This window comes from Etheostoma cragini, chromosome 16 (assembly GCF_013103735.1).
Source record: "Etheostoma cragini isolate CJK2018 chromosome 16, CSU_Ecrag_1.0, whole genome shotgun sequence".
NCBI lineage: Eukaryota > Metazoa > Chordata > Actinopteri > Perciformes > Percidae > Etheostoma > Etheostoma cragini.
In genome coordinates, this window is record NC_048422.1 from 8,495,946 (window position 1) to 8,513,932 (window position 17,987).

Genomic DNA, 17,987 nt, shown 5'->3' on the forward strand with positions numbered 1-17,987 from the left:
ACACACACACACACACACACACACACACACACACACACACACACACACACACACACACACATATGACAGGATCTTTTTCTGCAGGCTCCAAGGGTCTGATGAAAGTGTTGGGAATGTGTACTGAGAGGCCACTGACACTTCCTCTACTTTCTAGTACTGACGACTGGCCTCAGGCATCTAATGCCCCAATGGCTGCTCCCTCCAGACGTTTAATGGCCATAAATCGCAGATGACAAGCCGAATAAATGGGCTTTCATCTGCAGTGGGTATTGTCATAGACTCCCTCGCTGAGGGTCTATCCTGCGTTATATGTTGCTGCTGTCACTCAGCGGCTGCTTTCGCTGCTTCTTAATGGTTGGCTTTCTCTGGAGAGAAGTAATTACAAACGTCATAATTACATGCATGTTTGATCATTTCATTTTTGGAATTAGAAAATCACTACAGACACCAAAGGGAAACAACAAACCCATCACAGATAGAAAAGGCTGTTATCTTTGAACCATTGCAAATGTAGCAGCTAATTTCTAGAACATTTACCTGTGCTGCTTTTACACCCGGTGTTGACACACTTTATCACCATGAAGGCATACAATCTGCAGAAGGATGAATTCTTTTTAATGTACTATCTAAAAAAATAGTTTTCTTAAAGCACACATTCATTTTCTTCAAGTCTGTCTAAAATCAATACTTGTGTGCACATAAGTACATTAGAACAGTTTTTGCCTGCTGTAATCATTTCTCCTGTTCCTACTGGCCATTAAAATAACCACACTATGTCTGGCTCCATGAGATAACATTCTGGTAAAGGGGAAAAAGTAACGCTTTGGGTTGCATGTGTAACCAATGACGATTGTCTTGGATGGTGCTAAGATACCAATGCAGCAACAGTGCTTTTGCAAAATAGATAAGGGAAGGGGAGGAGGCACCAGATGTCAGGCTTTAAACCTGTACTCTTCATCTGTTTCATCCTTACGAGTAGAAAATTCCCTCTTTTGTTTGTTTTCCCGGAGAGTGTTCCTATGATGTGCTGTAGTTTAAGCGATAGTAACACAAAGATGCTACTCGTCGCAAAGTGATGCGTGCACGACTAAAATCTGAACTCTCCTCACATTGGGCACACTGCAAAAGTGCCCCGGAGCGGCAGTCACACCTGTGACTTACTAGCCGTGAACTCGTACCAGATCGTTACATATTTCCAGTATCATTTTTGACGTCACACACACAAACAACAATGGCGACCCCTGTTGATGCCGAACAGATGCCGTGAGAAATAGAAATAAATATATAATATAACATAACGTTAAGTAATTCCCCACATTGTAATCAAAACAATACACATACGATTGTCGCTAGCTAAAGCTATCTAGACGGGTTTGTGGTGGCTTTGCCTGGAATGCTACCAAGTTGTGAGTCGTGACTTGAAGTCGTAACTTACGGGCTAAAAACTGTGACTAGAACGCAGCATAAGTCTGTCTGCTACCTTTGTCTGTCGTCAGTTGCTACAGTGTCTTAAGTACTAGCCTAGTTTCCTGAAGTGTTCTGTCTGCCCAGTTTTTCTCTTGTCAATTTTTATTTTCTACTTGATACCTTCGTTGATGTTTGGAGTGTTGTTTGTTACTGGCTGTGCCTGTTTCTGATAGCCTTTTTGGTTGTAAAATGATTGAAATGGGTTATTCTCCTGCTGCCCATTCTGCAACCATGACAAAAACACATCATAAAAAAACATGGCCCTTTTATGATATCTGGCCTGGGTTTCATTTTTGACATTTCCCCTAAGAAATCAACATGCAGAAATTCAGCAGATGCGTCTGGCTTGTCTGGAGCTGTAAAGCATGAGCAATAATTACGGCTAATAGAATGAACCGTTGCTATTTCCGTGAATGAAACACCATTTTACAGCCACTCCAAGCAAACATGGCCGCAGATGGAGTCCCTTATCAGCCCGCCACAGGAAATTGGACATATAAACAACCCAGAAATGTGTTTATTTAATTGATTAGGACTTCCTTTATACTGTTATTGGTGCCCTGCCATGCCTAATACACACCCGTTTTGGCTAAGGAATATAAAGATGTTGTGCACTGCTAACATTATGAGCCCTTATGAGTCTACTGTATAGTTTGATGGAGAATATTGCTTTTGGCTTGGAGTATGGTTAAAAAATGGGCTAAATTTTGAATTTATAGCATGGGGCTCTATGGAGCAAATGTACAGTTAGGATATAAATAATGGGTTAGTGCGAACTAGCAAAATTAACCCATTAAAACATGTTTTTGTATATCATGCCCGTCAAAACAGTATATTACCATTGAGATTTAGAGCTGCTCAGGCGTCGAGGTTGCAGGATTTAGAAAATCTTTTTCGCAAACTTTAGCTGTCATAGCTTTCAGCACTGCCTCATTTCCCAGGAGTATCCCTCATTTTTCATGTGAATTTTTGAGAGGTGAAGGTTGTGATAGTTTTTCCAACATTGCAAATTGGTCCAAGAGGGATAAAAAACCCTTCATGTTTGCAGTTCTGTTTTTTTTTTTGCTGTGTCATTGCAGGGAGAAAAGAAGGTAAACCAAGATAACCAAGAAACCAATCATGTTAGAAGGTAAACCAAGATAAGGATTACCACAAAAACACTGGCCTTGACGCAGGACTGCTAATGCTCCTTTCATTCCTCGTCCCCTACCCTCTGTCTTTGTCTCTGTCTAACTTACTTACACACATAGACACACACACACACAAAGTCTCCCCTACTCTAGCCCTGAGGTCCTGTTTCCGGTCTGGGGTGTATGAGAGGGACTAGCCAGCATCTGTGTGGGACTTGCGCTTATCACACACACACACACACACACACACACACACGCTTGCATGCACATGTTTCTGTAAGCATTGTTTATGTGTGTGTGTGTGTAACTTTTTTTTTTAAAGCTGGAATGCCCGTGAAACTTCAACTGATGGGAAAACAACATGTTTTAGCTTCATATCAAACTGGGATTTATTCATAAAGCAAATATAGACAGACAGACATGTATGCACATACACACACACACACACACACACACACACACACACACACAAAAATGATGAGTCTAAATCCAAAGGGGATTTTTGTTTTTCCATGTTTCAGGAACCGGCTTAAGTCCATATGTTTCCTAAAGCGCTGCTTTGTGTTGAGTGTTATGAAATAGGGATATATGCATTTTTTTCCAGAAAGAATAGTTTAACTCATTCTTGACAGAAGCATTCAAATTTGGACATGGGCTGAGAAAAATGAGCGCAGAAGCCTATCTGTTAAGTGTACACATATTTTTTTTTTTTGGTGTCCAAAATCCATGTAAATACATAGTTACTGTACTAGTATACTGTTTAAAAAAAACAAAAAACAAAAAAACATTGATCAATCTTTTAAATGGTTGTTAAAGTAAACTTTTAGGCATATAACGGCCCTATTTGTATGTCTACATATACCAACAGATTACACTGCTCTGCTTAGAGCATCACCTTTCCAATGAAAAGTAAAAAAAACAGCATTCATTACATTTAGATTATTTTCTCCTTTCAGAAAGCACTGCTGCCACCATGGATGAGGAACAGTGTTACTATAACGAGACCATCGCTTTCTTCTACAACCGCAGTGGCAAGTACCTTGCTACTGACTGGAACACGGTCAGCAGGCTGGTGATGGGACTGGGCATCACCGTATGCATCTTCATCATGCTTGCCAACCTTCTGGTGATGATCGCCATCTACGTCAACAGGAGATTCCACTTCCCCATCTACTACCTGATGGCCAACCTGGCAGCTGCTGACTTCTTTGCTGGACTGGCCTACTTCTACTTGATGTTTAACACGGGACCCAACACGAGGCGTCTGACTGTTTCCACGTGGCTGCTGCGCCAGGGCTTGATCGATACCAGCCTGACGGCGTCTGTGGCCAACCTGCTCGCCATCGCCATCGAGCGCCACATCACCGTGTTCCGCATGCAGTTACACACGCGCATGAGTAACCGGCGTGTGGTGGTAGTGATTGTCATAATCTGGACCATGTCCATTGTCATGGGGGCCATCCCCAGCGTGGGCTGGAACTGTATCTGTAGTTTAAAGTCTTGCTCCAACATGGCGCCGCTTTACAGCAACTCCTACCTGGTCTTCTGGGCAGTGTTTAACCTAGTGACTTTTGTTGTCATGGTGACGCTATATGCCCATATCTTTGTCTATGTGCGACAGAGGACCATGAGGATGTCGCGGCACAGCTCTGGACCACGACGCAACAGAGATACCATGATGTCTCTGCTGAAAACCGTGGTGATAGTTTTGGGTAAGAAAGACATCTTATCTATCTATCTATCTTATCGCGCATGCTATCTATAGCATCTATCAAGTTTCTCTATTTATTTATGTATCTATCTATCTCTAACTTGCAAGCTACCCCTACTGTGTATATCTGGTACTCTATCTCTTTAGCAGTGAATGCAAGATTTAATGCCATCAGTAGCATGAGAACAATGAATCTGTTGATGGGTCTATCTGTGAGGCTGCATCATTCAGCACAAGGACAGTGTCTGCCTAGCACGACTGGAAGCCTCAAATACATCATCACAGCCAACCCAATCCCCTTAGAATTACGTTAATGTGCTGGGATTGTGCACGTGTTCTTTTTCAAAGGGCTGTCGAGTGCAATATGCATTTCATTTTGCCGATGTTATATACAGTATGTATCTATGTATATATGTGTATATATTTCTGTATATATTTCTGTATACAGTGTATGTATATATACAGTATATGTAGATATGTATATATGTGTATGTGGGGATTTGTGATGAATTCTGAGAGTTTGCTTAAAAATGCTCATCGACACAACTCCTTGAAACAGAAATGATTCCAAACCTGCCAAAAATCAGAAGCAAGTTGTAATAATGTGTAATTATTCTTCAATTTTACTATTCTATGGTCCGATGTGTTTGTTAACACGATAATGCAGGAAACGTCGGCTGTTGTATTTTTCAAGATGTGCTGACAGTTTTATGTCTAAGCATTCAGATCCAAATATGTTTCCCACTTTGCAAGTCTCCAGGCCCCTTCAGTGGTGTGTAATAAATAGAGGCAGGGCTGTCTATTACATTATAGCACAGTAGCGCACTAACTTGGCTATCAGTTGAATTGTGGGAAAAAGGGCTTCTTATGGCCTGGAAGCAGGATGCGTTGTTCCTAGACAAAACATACCAACGGATTCTGTGTGATTTGTCTCCTTTTGGTTCTGTTGTCTTTTCTCCAAACTTAATTCAAAGCAGTGGACAGCAGCAATGTGCTCTCCAGCCTACGGTTTGTATAAAACCGCAAAACGCATTGCATTTTCTGCTGAGTAAAGATGCTTTTTTTTGTTTCTACTTATTTGTTGTGCCTTGTTGTAAGCAAGCATAATCTAAGTCTGCAGACATTTCCATGCATCTTAATGGCTATAGGATGCAGAAAGATAGAGGCTTACCACAAAGTAAATTATTAAGCATGTGAGTAGATTTCTTCCATTGTTTGACACAAAGCTTGAAAGTCTTTGTGTCATTACAACTGCTTCTAACTTCTTGTAGTCAGTAGTCAGTGTTCCATGTACCACAACAGTGAGTCATCCAATATCACTTGTCACTATCACTAACAAAGAAAACTTAAAATGAATGCAAACAAATGCTGGTGGGTGATTCATCCCTAAACAGCAGAGGATTCCTTAGAAATTAAACAAAAGACGTCACATCCTATCTTAGGAGTTGCTCAGTAACAGGTTGTGCCAATAAAGGCCTAGCCTGGGGTCAAGGACGTGACAGACTAAGCTTATAATTTACAAAAGCTTTACTTTCATCTACAGATGGATCTAGAAATAGAATGTTTTTAATATATACATAAACTGCTCTCTAATATACTGAAAGAAAAGGGAAATCACTTCACTGAGTAAATACACGACTGCTGCTCTTTGGCTGCATTCCCAAGCGGGTCTAGATAACTACTGGGATTAAATGAAAATTAATAATTTAACAAACAAAGTATGACACCTGTTTTGTATCTTCACTACAATATACCGGTGTGTGTATATATATAGTACATGTGAACACCGCTATAAACAAACAAACATATTCATGCTCAGTTACATTGTCTCCCTTCGGTACAAACAGTTTTACAATACTTATGACAACAAATAATAATAATGTATACTTTATTAATCCCTGGAAATTACAATTTGCACTCTGTTACTACACACATTACACACAGGCCTGAATTACAAACACACATCTTCAGTATCTGTACATGCACTAAATGGGGAGACGTCAGAGTAAGGGAGCTGCCCATGGAAAGGCACCCCGAGCAGTTGGGGGTTCGGTGCCTTGCTCAAGGGCACGTTGTCAGTGCCCAGTAGGTGAACTGGCACCTCTCCAGCTACCAGTCCACCACCATACTTTGGTTCGTATGGGGACTTGAACCCATCTTAAAACCAACCTAACTCCCTACTGACTGAGCTACTACCACCCCAAATCTCAGTAATACTCATTTAAATCATTATTGGTTCAAATTCCTGAAGAAGTTGCCTGTGCTTCTTTTTACTGATGCCAAAATCTTACTGAGAAAGTATGTCTTGTGGGGAATGGTGTGATGTGTTTTGGTTCAGTCTGGAATCCACTGCTCTTTCTGAGTGAGGTCACTTTTATTCACAGAGGAGGAGACACAATTGTGTTGTACTAATAGAAAGGAGGTAGTCATCTGTTTCAATTGTATTTACAGTACAATCACTCATTCACATCTCTTCTCATCTCTACACTTATCTCCTTTTTCATGGTGTTCCCTCTTTGTCTGTTTTCATCTCACATTAGACACAGTTAGACAAAAAAGGTCACATGTCTCCAGTGGCTTTAAAGCTGCCCTTAAGTACTGGGAAAAGGTTAGGATGAGTTCAGCCATTGCTTCTTGAAGAGAAAGCAAACCCCATAGCGATTCTCTGTCCAGTGTCTCCCATCTGCTGGGCAGATGATGATGATAAGTGCTCCCCTGCTGCCTGCTGTGCTCTCCACTTGTTCTTCCCAGGACGCTGTAAAACCAGCCATGGATGATTTCTTCTCAGAAGGATGAGATGGAAAGTCGGTTACAAGCACTTGCGCAAAACCACAGGCACATGCGTGTGCACACCCAGACTCTCTCACACTTGCATACACCCTCAGGCCCAAGAAAAGATAGTGGGACATGAGATTGACTCCAGTCACCAAAAGTCTTATGATGGGAAAACAAACTGGCTTGTACTTGATTTGTTAGCAAAAGACAATAGAAACACAAACACACACACACACAAACACACACACACACAACCTGGAAATAGCATTAAAACACACACAAACACAAACAAGGAGAAAGGCCTTCCTATGCACCACGTTTTAACGGATTAGTTTTTAATGGATGTGAAGACGAGCAAGCAGGTGACACAAAGCCCATTTCAGCCAATGGTTTCACACTATTCCACTGATCTTCAGGCAGTGTTATTGCCCCAAGAAAAGCAAGAATGTGCTAGAAAAAGGCAGGAAAAAAGAAAACGTGGACAATGCAGATTTCAAAGTATTTTCAAATCAGCTTATGAGGTATGAAAAGCATGTGACATGTTTGTTTGGCCTCAAGAACACTTTACACTGGGGTTTAATATCTGTCCCGGAAATAAGAATCTTCTGCCCCGGGAGCAGAAGCACACTAGGAAAGTGACCTGTTATACGTTATAACTTCAGCTGCATTTAAAACGCATTGGTCATATAAGGAACACTAAATGCAACAAACATAAATATGGATGTTACTATCAGAGTAGGCTGATTTTTTTGGGTTGGAATAATTATTAGGCAAAATAACGGCATTTATGTAAATCAACAATAAAATGAACATGCCATAAACTTTGCACGCAGCTTTAACTTGGCTAGGTGGACTTTGAAATGCCTTTTTCTTTGGCTTTGATCCGTCTGCTGAGAACAGTCTCATGGAAGTGATACGTGACAATTTTTCATTGTCTCAATTTTTAAACAAAAATTGTTAAAGTTGTTAATTTAGATCTCATTATACTACCATGGGACAGATTGAATGTTCTGTTCGCAACCAGGATTCCACCAGGAGCAGCTGTGCCTTGTGTCTTTGGGGATTACACAATTTAGGGAAAGATGGTGGTGATTGAAGTTTATGTAGAGGTCTTCCTGAAGGAATTTGTGCTGAGATTCATTTGTATTTATCAGTCGATTTGGTTTACTCCTAGAACTTTTCCCTGTTTCCCTGTTATTAGATTTCTGAGGAAACACAAAATAGTGTGGATGTGTCTAATATCGTTTCCCGGGATTAAACCCTACTCCACAGGAAACCTTTAAGCCTATCCACATGAGCTTGTTGGATACGACGGCAAGAAATGGCATCTCCGATGAATATTTAAATCACTTTACAGCCAAAAGAGCTAGAGACTTACCGTCTTTTCTTGCTAGAAGCTAACACTATGGCCGTCACGGTGGTGTATTTGGGAGCTTTTCTATCCAGCCTGGAAGTGGTGCCTTTTCTCTGGGTCTTTTGAACAATAAATCCAAACTCTTACACCCGCAACTGATACACTTTACGTCCATAATCTATGAATTTTCGTCCACCGATCGCAGCTAGCTCTAATGCTAACTATCCATTTTGTTTCCCATTTTGATTTGGGAGATGTTTTTGTCTTGTAAACCAATGGAAGTCAGGTCCATCACACATTAGGATTGCGTTATTATGGAACCCACGTAACTTCTAGGAATGGCCAGCCAGGGTTAGACATTGACGATGAGGGGTTAAGGTTTGGATAGCCGATTGGTCAGGGGATAGGACCTGAACAAATTGGGCCTGGCCAATAGTACTGTGTTACTAGTTACTCTTCCGGAACAACACTCCAAATATGTAGGAGAACTATTTTAGACAACACAAATGCTGGTGTAGCATTGCTGTGTGTGTGTGCTATCAATAAATGTGACATTATTTTGAGTATTGGCATAAGTTTATTTCATAAACCGTAAAATAAAAGTAAAACAAATGTATCCTTTTTGACTCCCAAAGAATATGACAGATTGGGAGATTGGCTTATCTTTTATTGCTGTGATGCGATATCAATATCTGTGAGATTTAAGTTTTATTTATTAATCTTTTGTTGTCTTTCTGGTCCCAAAACCTTTTTTTACATTCAAGTGGCCTCACTGAAGCACAATAATCCTAAAAAAACATGTCTACAGATTGACTGGACAACAGGGTTGATGTTTTACACAATTTGTTTTAGAAAGTAAGACCAGATGGACCATGAGGGGCGCATAGGGTTAAAGGAAATAGAAAAAAAGAAATTGGTACCATTATACTTGTTTAAGTCACATTGTTTTATCATATTTCACCACTTGGACAAGCCACCCAAAGGTAAAATTCATGATTTATGCTTTTTTCTTTCTTTTTCTAATTTTAGTTTTGCAAGAGAAAAGGCTTCAAGGTTTAGGACAAATTCATTAGTTTGGAAAAAAGCATCTAAAAAATAATATAGGTGAACTTTCCCTCTAGAGCTGGAATGATATATTGGCCAATAATAGCTTATTGCAGATATATTGTACCTTTTGTATTTACATAATAAGCCAAATCTAGTCAACTGATACTAATCTGTTGCAATAAGCTGCGACCCGGCAGGCTACAGACCGTCTTGTCTGTCCATTCACCACTGGTGCTGCTGGAAAAAAAAATACTTATGAATGACACCAACAGAGATTTTCCTCCTTGCTCTTCAATGAGTCAACTGAATTGTCAATTCAACCATGACCCATGTTCACTGCATGTGTGTCTGTGTGTCAGGTGTTGGCTCATGCACGGGTCGGCTGTGAATGATTGGATTATTTTAAAGCATGTGGTGTTGTAATGCATCATCAGACAGTGTGGAGCGCCAAGACATACCAACGTCCAATCCCTGATCTACACTTGTTTCATACTCACGTTGTAGAACCAATCAATGTCCAACCCAAGAACTCCCTAATGTTTATCTATAGATTTCCACTCACTCACTCACTCACTCATTTCTTTGTCTCTGATACCACAATGCATGCTTGTGTTGTGGCTGAATGAGAGCAGAACCAATCAGAACTAACAACAACCCTTCAATCTGCTGTCGGTGTGCAATGGTGTGTGTGTGTGTGTGTGTTGGGGGGGGGTTGACCGTCCACAGTGAAGCTTTTCTAATCCCTCACAATTGCAGCATATGTCATATATACGAATCCTGTTTTAGCGGAGTCAGTTGTTAATTGTTTGGCAAAGTCTGCAACATCCTCAAATGCTCCCAGGGTGTATTTGTAAGCATGCATTTATAACTACAACATATCAAGTGTTATTGAGTATTGTCCAGATCCAGCCTGTTAGGATGACAAAAACAACTGTGAATCATATGACACAATCAATCAAAAACAGCCCTGCAAAGGAATTGTTTTGGGACAGAATGACAGATGTGATTCTGATTAGGAAACATCTGTGTTCAAAGCATGAAGCAAAAGAATCTGGTGCCACCAGATGCCTAGCAGAAAAGTATTATCATCAAATGTCTAAGACCAAAGTCAATCAGATGCAATTTTAATACATTTGATTTGGAATTTGGTGTCGAGTGGCATGGCTGTGGCCAACCATCTAGACTTGATTACATAACATTACAACACCCGAATGCCTTATTTTTACTGCCAACGTTTGCTTTTTTTTTTTATCCTAAGGAGTAGGGAAAAAAAGTAGGAGTAAGGTGGAAGTGAGTGAGTCACTGCTGACCAACAACTCTGCAGATATCTCACAGCCTGTTCATGCTTGCAGAGCAGAAAACCTTAGTTATTGCCAATTCTAAGACATCACAGGACTTCTAGTCAAAACAGTGTTTCTGGAACTATTTGATCATGTCACACCACCACCAGACTCCATTACTGTGTACGCCGCAAGCCTCTTTATGAGAAATCGTAAACACTTAGCTGTGTGTGTGTGTGTGTGTGTGTGTGTGTGTGTGTGTGTGTGTGTGTGTGTGTGTGTGTGTGTGTGTGTGTGTGTGTGAGGCGGGAGAAAAATAATTCTGTTTATAGACAAATGTGATATTTTAGAAATGCACATAATGGTTTGTGTCTGCTGACTGACTTAAGTAGGATCACCGTCACGACCAGAGAGACGATGATTGGGTTAGGACAGTGAGGGAGGGATCAACAGAAATGGAGAGACAGCCACCGGGTTAGAGAGGAGGACTGTTGACAGGAAGGAAGGTGTGAAGATGAAGAAAAGATAGATAACTGAATGAGAGGTATGGGAAAACAACCCAAAGACAAGAGACAAAGAAAAGGAAGATAATTGAAGAGACAAAACAATGAAAGGATGGGTGAAGCGAGACAGAGGGGGCAGAGAGGGACAGGAATCCACCAAAAGAAAGACAAATGGAGATAAATAGAGAGGTTAATGGAAAGAAAGGCAGTGAGAAAATTCAGAAGAATGAGAGCAGTAATTTAATATTGGGTGTTTATTCATTTATTGGAGAGAATTGCCTGAGAGAATTACACATTAGTGGAAACCTAAGGCCACATGAAGACACGTGAGTAATAATAGGAAGGCATTAAAATCCCAGATAGCAGAATTCAAAGCTCTATAATGAGTTGAGTATGGTGCTACATGTGGAATACATCAGCGCAATGTAGTGGAACTCAGAGGTGTGAGACACAGCACTATAAGCAACAGAGACAGATATATCTTTTGTTACATGATTGCAGGCAATTTTCTATTAAAAAAAATTCTAAAGGCTGTTATAAGGTTGTTGTTTTTTGGTGTGTATGAGATGTACTGTTAGCATCCTGGTATACGCAGTTGCTAACAGAAGACTGAGTTCACTAGAAAAAAAAAAAACTTCTGTAAACACTTCTCAAACACTTACTGTAAAACCACCAGTGTAAACATTTCCTGACAAGTGACCTCTTGTGATCTTGCAAACGATGACTGTTTTCTCTCAGAAGCAAAAGCAGAAATAGTGAGATTTTTTCTTTTTTTTTTTAAACACTGCAAAACCTTCTTAGGGAGGAGGGTGGGGCGGATGGTTGGGCGTATAAGTGAGTGACATTGGCGTTTGTAGTGGGTCACCACAGGTCACATCCCGTCTCCTCCTCACTATCAACAATAGTGTCTTTAAACATGATCCCGATCTTCCCTAACCTGAACTCAATCATTATACACAATACCAGCTATTTGGGTGCAGTTGGGTAACGTTGGGTGCAACAATTGCCTTTTCTCGTGTAGTGATTGGAAGATCCAGCATCTGTGTGTATGTTTACATGCACATAATATTCATTTTTTTGCCGTTACTCTAAAAAAAAAAAAGATAATAACCCTAAACCAAAAGAAAGTGCATATTCCACTAATATTCCTGTTTACGTGAAGCTGTGTACATTTAAAAAAAGTTTTTCACCGATTTTCCGTCTTTCATTCCTTCAACTAGCTTTTTAAAAAGGTTGGCCCTGCGATTATTGCGTACATCCAAAAACTTGTTGATATTCAAGTCTGTATCCAAATACTGTTAAAAAGTAGTTGTGTTTCTCCTCCTTTTCTTTTGAGCCTTTCTTCTGCAGCCTTGCCTTCTGTTGGCTGGTGGGTTTCATGGATGTACATTATGTAAAGGTTAGTGTGTGTCCAACACCTATAGCAATGCACAGAGCAGTAAACTACAGTAAAAAAAAACTGATTGAGACGCATACACTGAATGCACTGTATACATGTCCAAAGAATGCCTCTAAAACCAAGTAACACCGCAATGTCCCACATGTCTTAATCGGAATATGCTTAATTTGAAAAAAACGACTTGTTCAGAATATTCAAATGTAATATGCTGTTTACATGACCTGGATCAAATTCGGAATATTGCCATTTTCTGAATAATAGTGGAATATTGGTGTGCATGTAAATACACTGTGTACTGCCTCACAAAGTCCGGACAAAAGGATGAGCATGACTAGCACTTCTTCATCACCTGGGATGAAATCAAGAGAAAAAAGCTACGATTGGTCGAACATGTGGTCTCTTCAACAAGTCCTGAAATTAGACAATGAAATGTGTGTTTTTGGGTTCAAATCAGTACTTTGTTAATGTTAGGGAAACAACAGGGTTTAGGTTTAAATAGGTTAGGGAAGTTTTGTCGTCATGCTATAAATGATGTGGACATGTGATGATAGTGTGGCTTGTGAAAACCACCCCACTCCACCCAAACCCCCTGTGTCTTTAGACAAGGACCCATCCCTCCTCACAAATCCCGATTTAACCCCTGATTATACCTAAGAAGATTATGAACAATGAATCATTTCCTTCATGACAATGTTTCTCAGCCTTCACTCTCAAGCATCAGGAGCCGGAACACCTTTTAACTCTTGTGTTGTCCTGCCTCCTACCATTTCTTTTTAATTCTGCCGCTTTTTCAGACGTTTTTGTCTTTTTTTCTCTTTTCTTAATGTTTTTGTCGCTTTTCTTTGTGCTTATTGGAGGTTTTTGTTGTTGTTTTCTATGCTTTTTTGATGGTTTTGTTTCCCCCCCCCAATCTTTGAGCTATTTCTGTCATTTTTGTCACTTTTTAACATTCTTTTGTCAATTTATTTTCTTCTTTTTTAGCTATACAATTTATAAAAAAAAAACAACAACACAAATTTATAAAAGAAACACCCAATTCCAAAGAAAGTAGTGAACTGATCATTTAATTTACTTGTGAAGTGCATCATATGGAACCATCCACGTAATTTTTTGGGACATTTAGGTTGATAGAAACCCAAATTTCTGAAATATAAACTTTAAAAAAACAAACATTTTCAAGCAAGTGTATCACCACTTATGCAACTTTAACTAAACTGTAAAACGTAATAAATATACAGACATACACAGACTATAATGTTCCTTAACTTGCAGAGATTTGAAACAAATAGAGAGCTGTTTTGCAAAGCATACCCACAACTCGAAATGTGAAACTTAAGGCAGCAGAAATAAAAAACATGTCATTTCTGGTAAAAGGACTAAACATGTAAAACCCCTATCACAGTCTTTTAAGCAATTTAACCATATTTATGTAATTCGGTCACTCGTGAGAGCAATAGAACGAGCTGCAGCAGTGACGGTCAGTAACACTGACGAAGGACGTTGAGAACGTCTTGATTGATGCATTTCTCCCAAGAAGCAACAGGACACGTCAGCCATTATAGCAAAGACTCTCCTAACAAAGATAGATCAGGAAAAGAGATTCCCCATTTCCTAATCTGAAGTGAGGATGTGGTGTGCAGAGACCCAAAAAGACCTCAAATCATTACTCATCATAATCCCCCTAACGATGATGTGCTAACCAAAGAGCTTTAACGCTGAAAGTGAAACACTCTGTTTTGGGTTAATGATTGGAAGGCTAAGATGGACAGTTTAACTGAGTGCTTTCTCAACGCCATCCAAATGTTTTCACATCATGTGTGAGTGCTCCTCCATCTGTCTTTGTGCCGTGTGTAATCATGTAAGTGTTAGCGTGTGTTTGTGTCTGCACATGTGAGAGTTTACCCGTGTCTACCCCAGTTTTGTGTGTGTGTGTGTGTGTGTGTGTGTGGTGGAGTTCATTGCCACAGGTCTGGTCTCCATTATTTCCTTATTTTTGTTCCCATAGCCCTCTGTTCTCTCTCTCTCTTAAGGAAGCCCATTTCCGCCAGGAAAGACAAAAAAAAAGAACGACAGATAGGGATGATAATACAAAAAAAATGTTAATGTAAGTCCCCAAAAAAGAGATACTTATTCAAAATCTTGACTGTCTTAGTCAAAATGAAACAATACAATGCAACGTGGCTTTCAACAAGGTCAATACCCTGAGCAGCTGAAGACGTACCTTCAAATGTCACAATGTGTCACTAGGACATCGTTGCTATGCTAACACCCATACATGTCTCTTGCTTCTGTGTTATTCCTAAGTCTATGAAGACCTGGAAAGTGTCAAAAATAGCTTTCCTTAAAATTACAGATTTTCCTGGGCTGCATCGGCGCCGTGTTTATTTACTTTCCTCCACGAACTTTCCATTTCTCCAGTCATTTTTCCCCATGCATGTGGCATTTGGCGAGTGACGAAGGCAAAAGGATTAATTTTTGTCCAAAATATCTATTTCAATCAGGAGAGTCATGTTTTCAGATATGCAACAAAAAGGTTTATTGTACAGCACAATAAAAAGTACAAAGTCTTTGAAGATTAGACTCCATCGTTATACTAATAGTTCATATATAGGGGTAGAGAACCCCCCGATGGAATCTAGACACTGGTGTTGGTGATGAAGGATCCCGAAGATCAGACCACTCTTTGCCTGAAAGGACAGCTGATAGCAAAGGGAGACAAAAAGATTTTAACCCTCATGTTGTCCTTGGGTTAAATTTGACCCATTTCCAGTTTTTTCATTACAAAAAACGGGCCTTCGAAACTAACTTCGGGAAAAACATCAAAAAACGGGAAGACAACACAAGGGTTGAAGCAGGGTTGTGATTCTTTGAATGGTCCTTACAATTTGTGTACAATTCTGATTGGTTTAGCAGGAAGGTGAACACCTCCAACAGCTGATTCCATTTAGGTAGAGAGCATTGATTACCTGAAAGAATTTAAGCTGAGATACATTTCCATCAGGGGAGACTAATTTGCAGATATGCAACAGTTCACAGCATGATAAAACAGACATTTATTAGGATAACAGCTGATTTGATTTAGGAGTGCATTGATTAACAGTTAGGTCTTCCTGAAAAAATGTACGCTTTGCTACATTTGTTTCATCTGTAAACGAAGACTCAGCTTTAATTAGCTTTAACTTATTCTGTGTGGCTGCGGACAATCCCATTGTGTTGGGCAAAGGAAAGTGAGAAGTTTGACATGAAGGGTGTGACACAAGCAACCATACACTACCCCTGGCTTAAGAGAGGAAATGAAAGAATCCAGGGGTGAAACCTCTCAGGTCATAGCTTCACACAAAGACTGCCTTCTTCTTCATTCTGAGGAAAATGAGATAGGGTTGCTAAAGGCAGTAAACATGGTCACATAATACAATCATAACGTTGGTGGGAGGTATATTTCTCGTTTTTCCGACTGAAGTTCCTGAATGTTTCAGCGCTGTTGTTTTTCTTGACCGGTCTGGTCCAGGTCAGAGTAATGTTTCACTAGCTCAGATGGTTTCTCTGCTCCGTTTGAGAAATGTATCTAACTCTGGAGAGTCTGCCTGCATAGCTGGGGAGTGAGGTCAAGCCTTCGCTGCAGCTGCCGCCTGAAAAATACTAACAGATAACAGGCCTGTCTGTCGATATTGTCTCTCTCTCTCCCCCTTCTCTGTCTCTCTTTTGTTTTACTGTCTCAAGAGTGTAATGTCCTACAGTTGTCATATAGTTGTGACAAATGGCTTCTGTTCACAATACTTGAACTCACTCACATGAGGTGTGAAGGTTGTAAAGATGGTGACTGGAGATCTGGCTGCAAAAGGGAAGGAAATGTCAGTTGTTTAAGATTGCAGATGCGTTCACGTTAAGGGAGGCATTATGGAGAATGTTGATTTACATTTCCTGAGAAATCATGAATCCAATCCCATCTTTAACTATGAACATTAGGTTTTAGCCGCTTAACTTTAAACATTATATGGCATCTTTTGAATGACAGTGTTGGAAAGCTATTCCAAATGATGTTTGAGGCACCAGATCAGATGGTTTGTTTTGGATGGCATTGATAAACATTTGCTCACATCTGGGGAATTTGAGCCAACCCAATTTATTTATTTTATAACAATAATACATTACATGTATATAGCGCTTCAGTGGGAGGACTACTGTCTAACACCACCAAAGTGGAGCACCCACCTGGGTGATGCACAGCAGCCTTTCGACGCCAGGTGCTCACCACACTCTGCTTGGTAAGAGAGGGAGGAAGACATATTTTAGTGGTGGGGAAAACCGGAGCACCCGGAGAAAGGCAACACACACAGGAAGAGAACATGCAAACTCCACACAGGAAGGCCCTGGGCGACCCGGGTTCCATCCCGGTACCTTGTAGCTGTGAGGCCACAGTGCTAACCATTGGGACATCATGCTGCTGTGACATTGGGGTTTAATATTTCTATTTAATTTTGGCCTTTTTCTCGGTCATCCCGGTTTAAGGAGCCCTAAAAGGGACAATTGTCAATAACATCTCAACACTGATAATATGTACAGTACTTATTGTTTTGTAGTAGCGTGTTATATTGTGATATTTCTTTAAAAGTGCAATGCACATTTAAAAAAAAACAGATCAAATAATTGAATCTGTTGAAAAATAATGACGTATCAATGTTTTCTATTCTTATTTTATTATTCTATCTTTTCTATGTCCTTTGTGCTAGCATGTTAAATCTATCTTTTCATAGTGGTTCAGGAGAACACTTGGAGAACAACACTTTTCCCCACATTACATTTTCACCGATTGATTGATTGGACTATTTTCTACTTTAATGTTACTTCAGTTGTTTTCGTAATGTAGTTTAACTTTTTAACATCACCACGACAACTAATGCAGTTAAATATATTAATGACTTAGAAAGCAGTGTATCACTTTTGAGCTCTGGTACTGTAACCAAAGTACCCACAATGACCATGTGTTTGGCAAAAGTACTTTGTACTTAAAAAGGGTCATTAAAAAAGAGATGTGGTTATGGAGTGAAATGGGAGTTTTTGTGCTGTGGTTTTTAAGTGATGGTGATGTGGTTGTAGAGTGTTTTTTCTTAGTTTTAAGTCCGACCAGAATCCGCCATCTCCTGCTCCCAGGCAGAGTGGCTTCACCTACAACATACTGTCCAGGATACATCATCCTGTCCGATCAGTGGTTGTTTTGTAGGACACACTTTCCCATACATTTTCAATTTGTTATAGTTTTTTTTTTTTTGGGGGGGGGGGCTTTTTGGGCCTGTATTGGAATGGACAGCTGGAAGATAGGA

At 40.0% G+C, this 17,987-nt stretch overlaps 1 protein-coding gene across 2 annotated transcripts in view; it reads left to right on the forward strand.

Annotated features, from left to right (window-relative positions):
• The window catches only part of lpar1 (lysophosphatidic acid receptor 1), a 43,636-nt gene that overhangs the window by 18,430 nt on the left and 7,219 nt on the right, over positions 1 to 17,987 (forward strand). For both annotated transcript variants that reach the window (XM_034896422.1, XM_034896423.1), the window contains exon 2: positions 3,554 to 4,309. In XM_034896422.1, coding sequence (XP_034752313.1) covers positions 3,571 to 4,309 — 739 coding nt within the window. In that variant the 5' untranslated portion in view covers positions 3,554 to 3,570. The remainder of the gene's footprint in view (positions 1 to 3,553; positions 4,310 to 17,987) is intronic.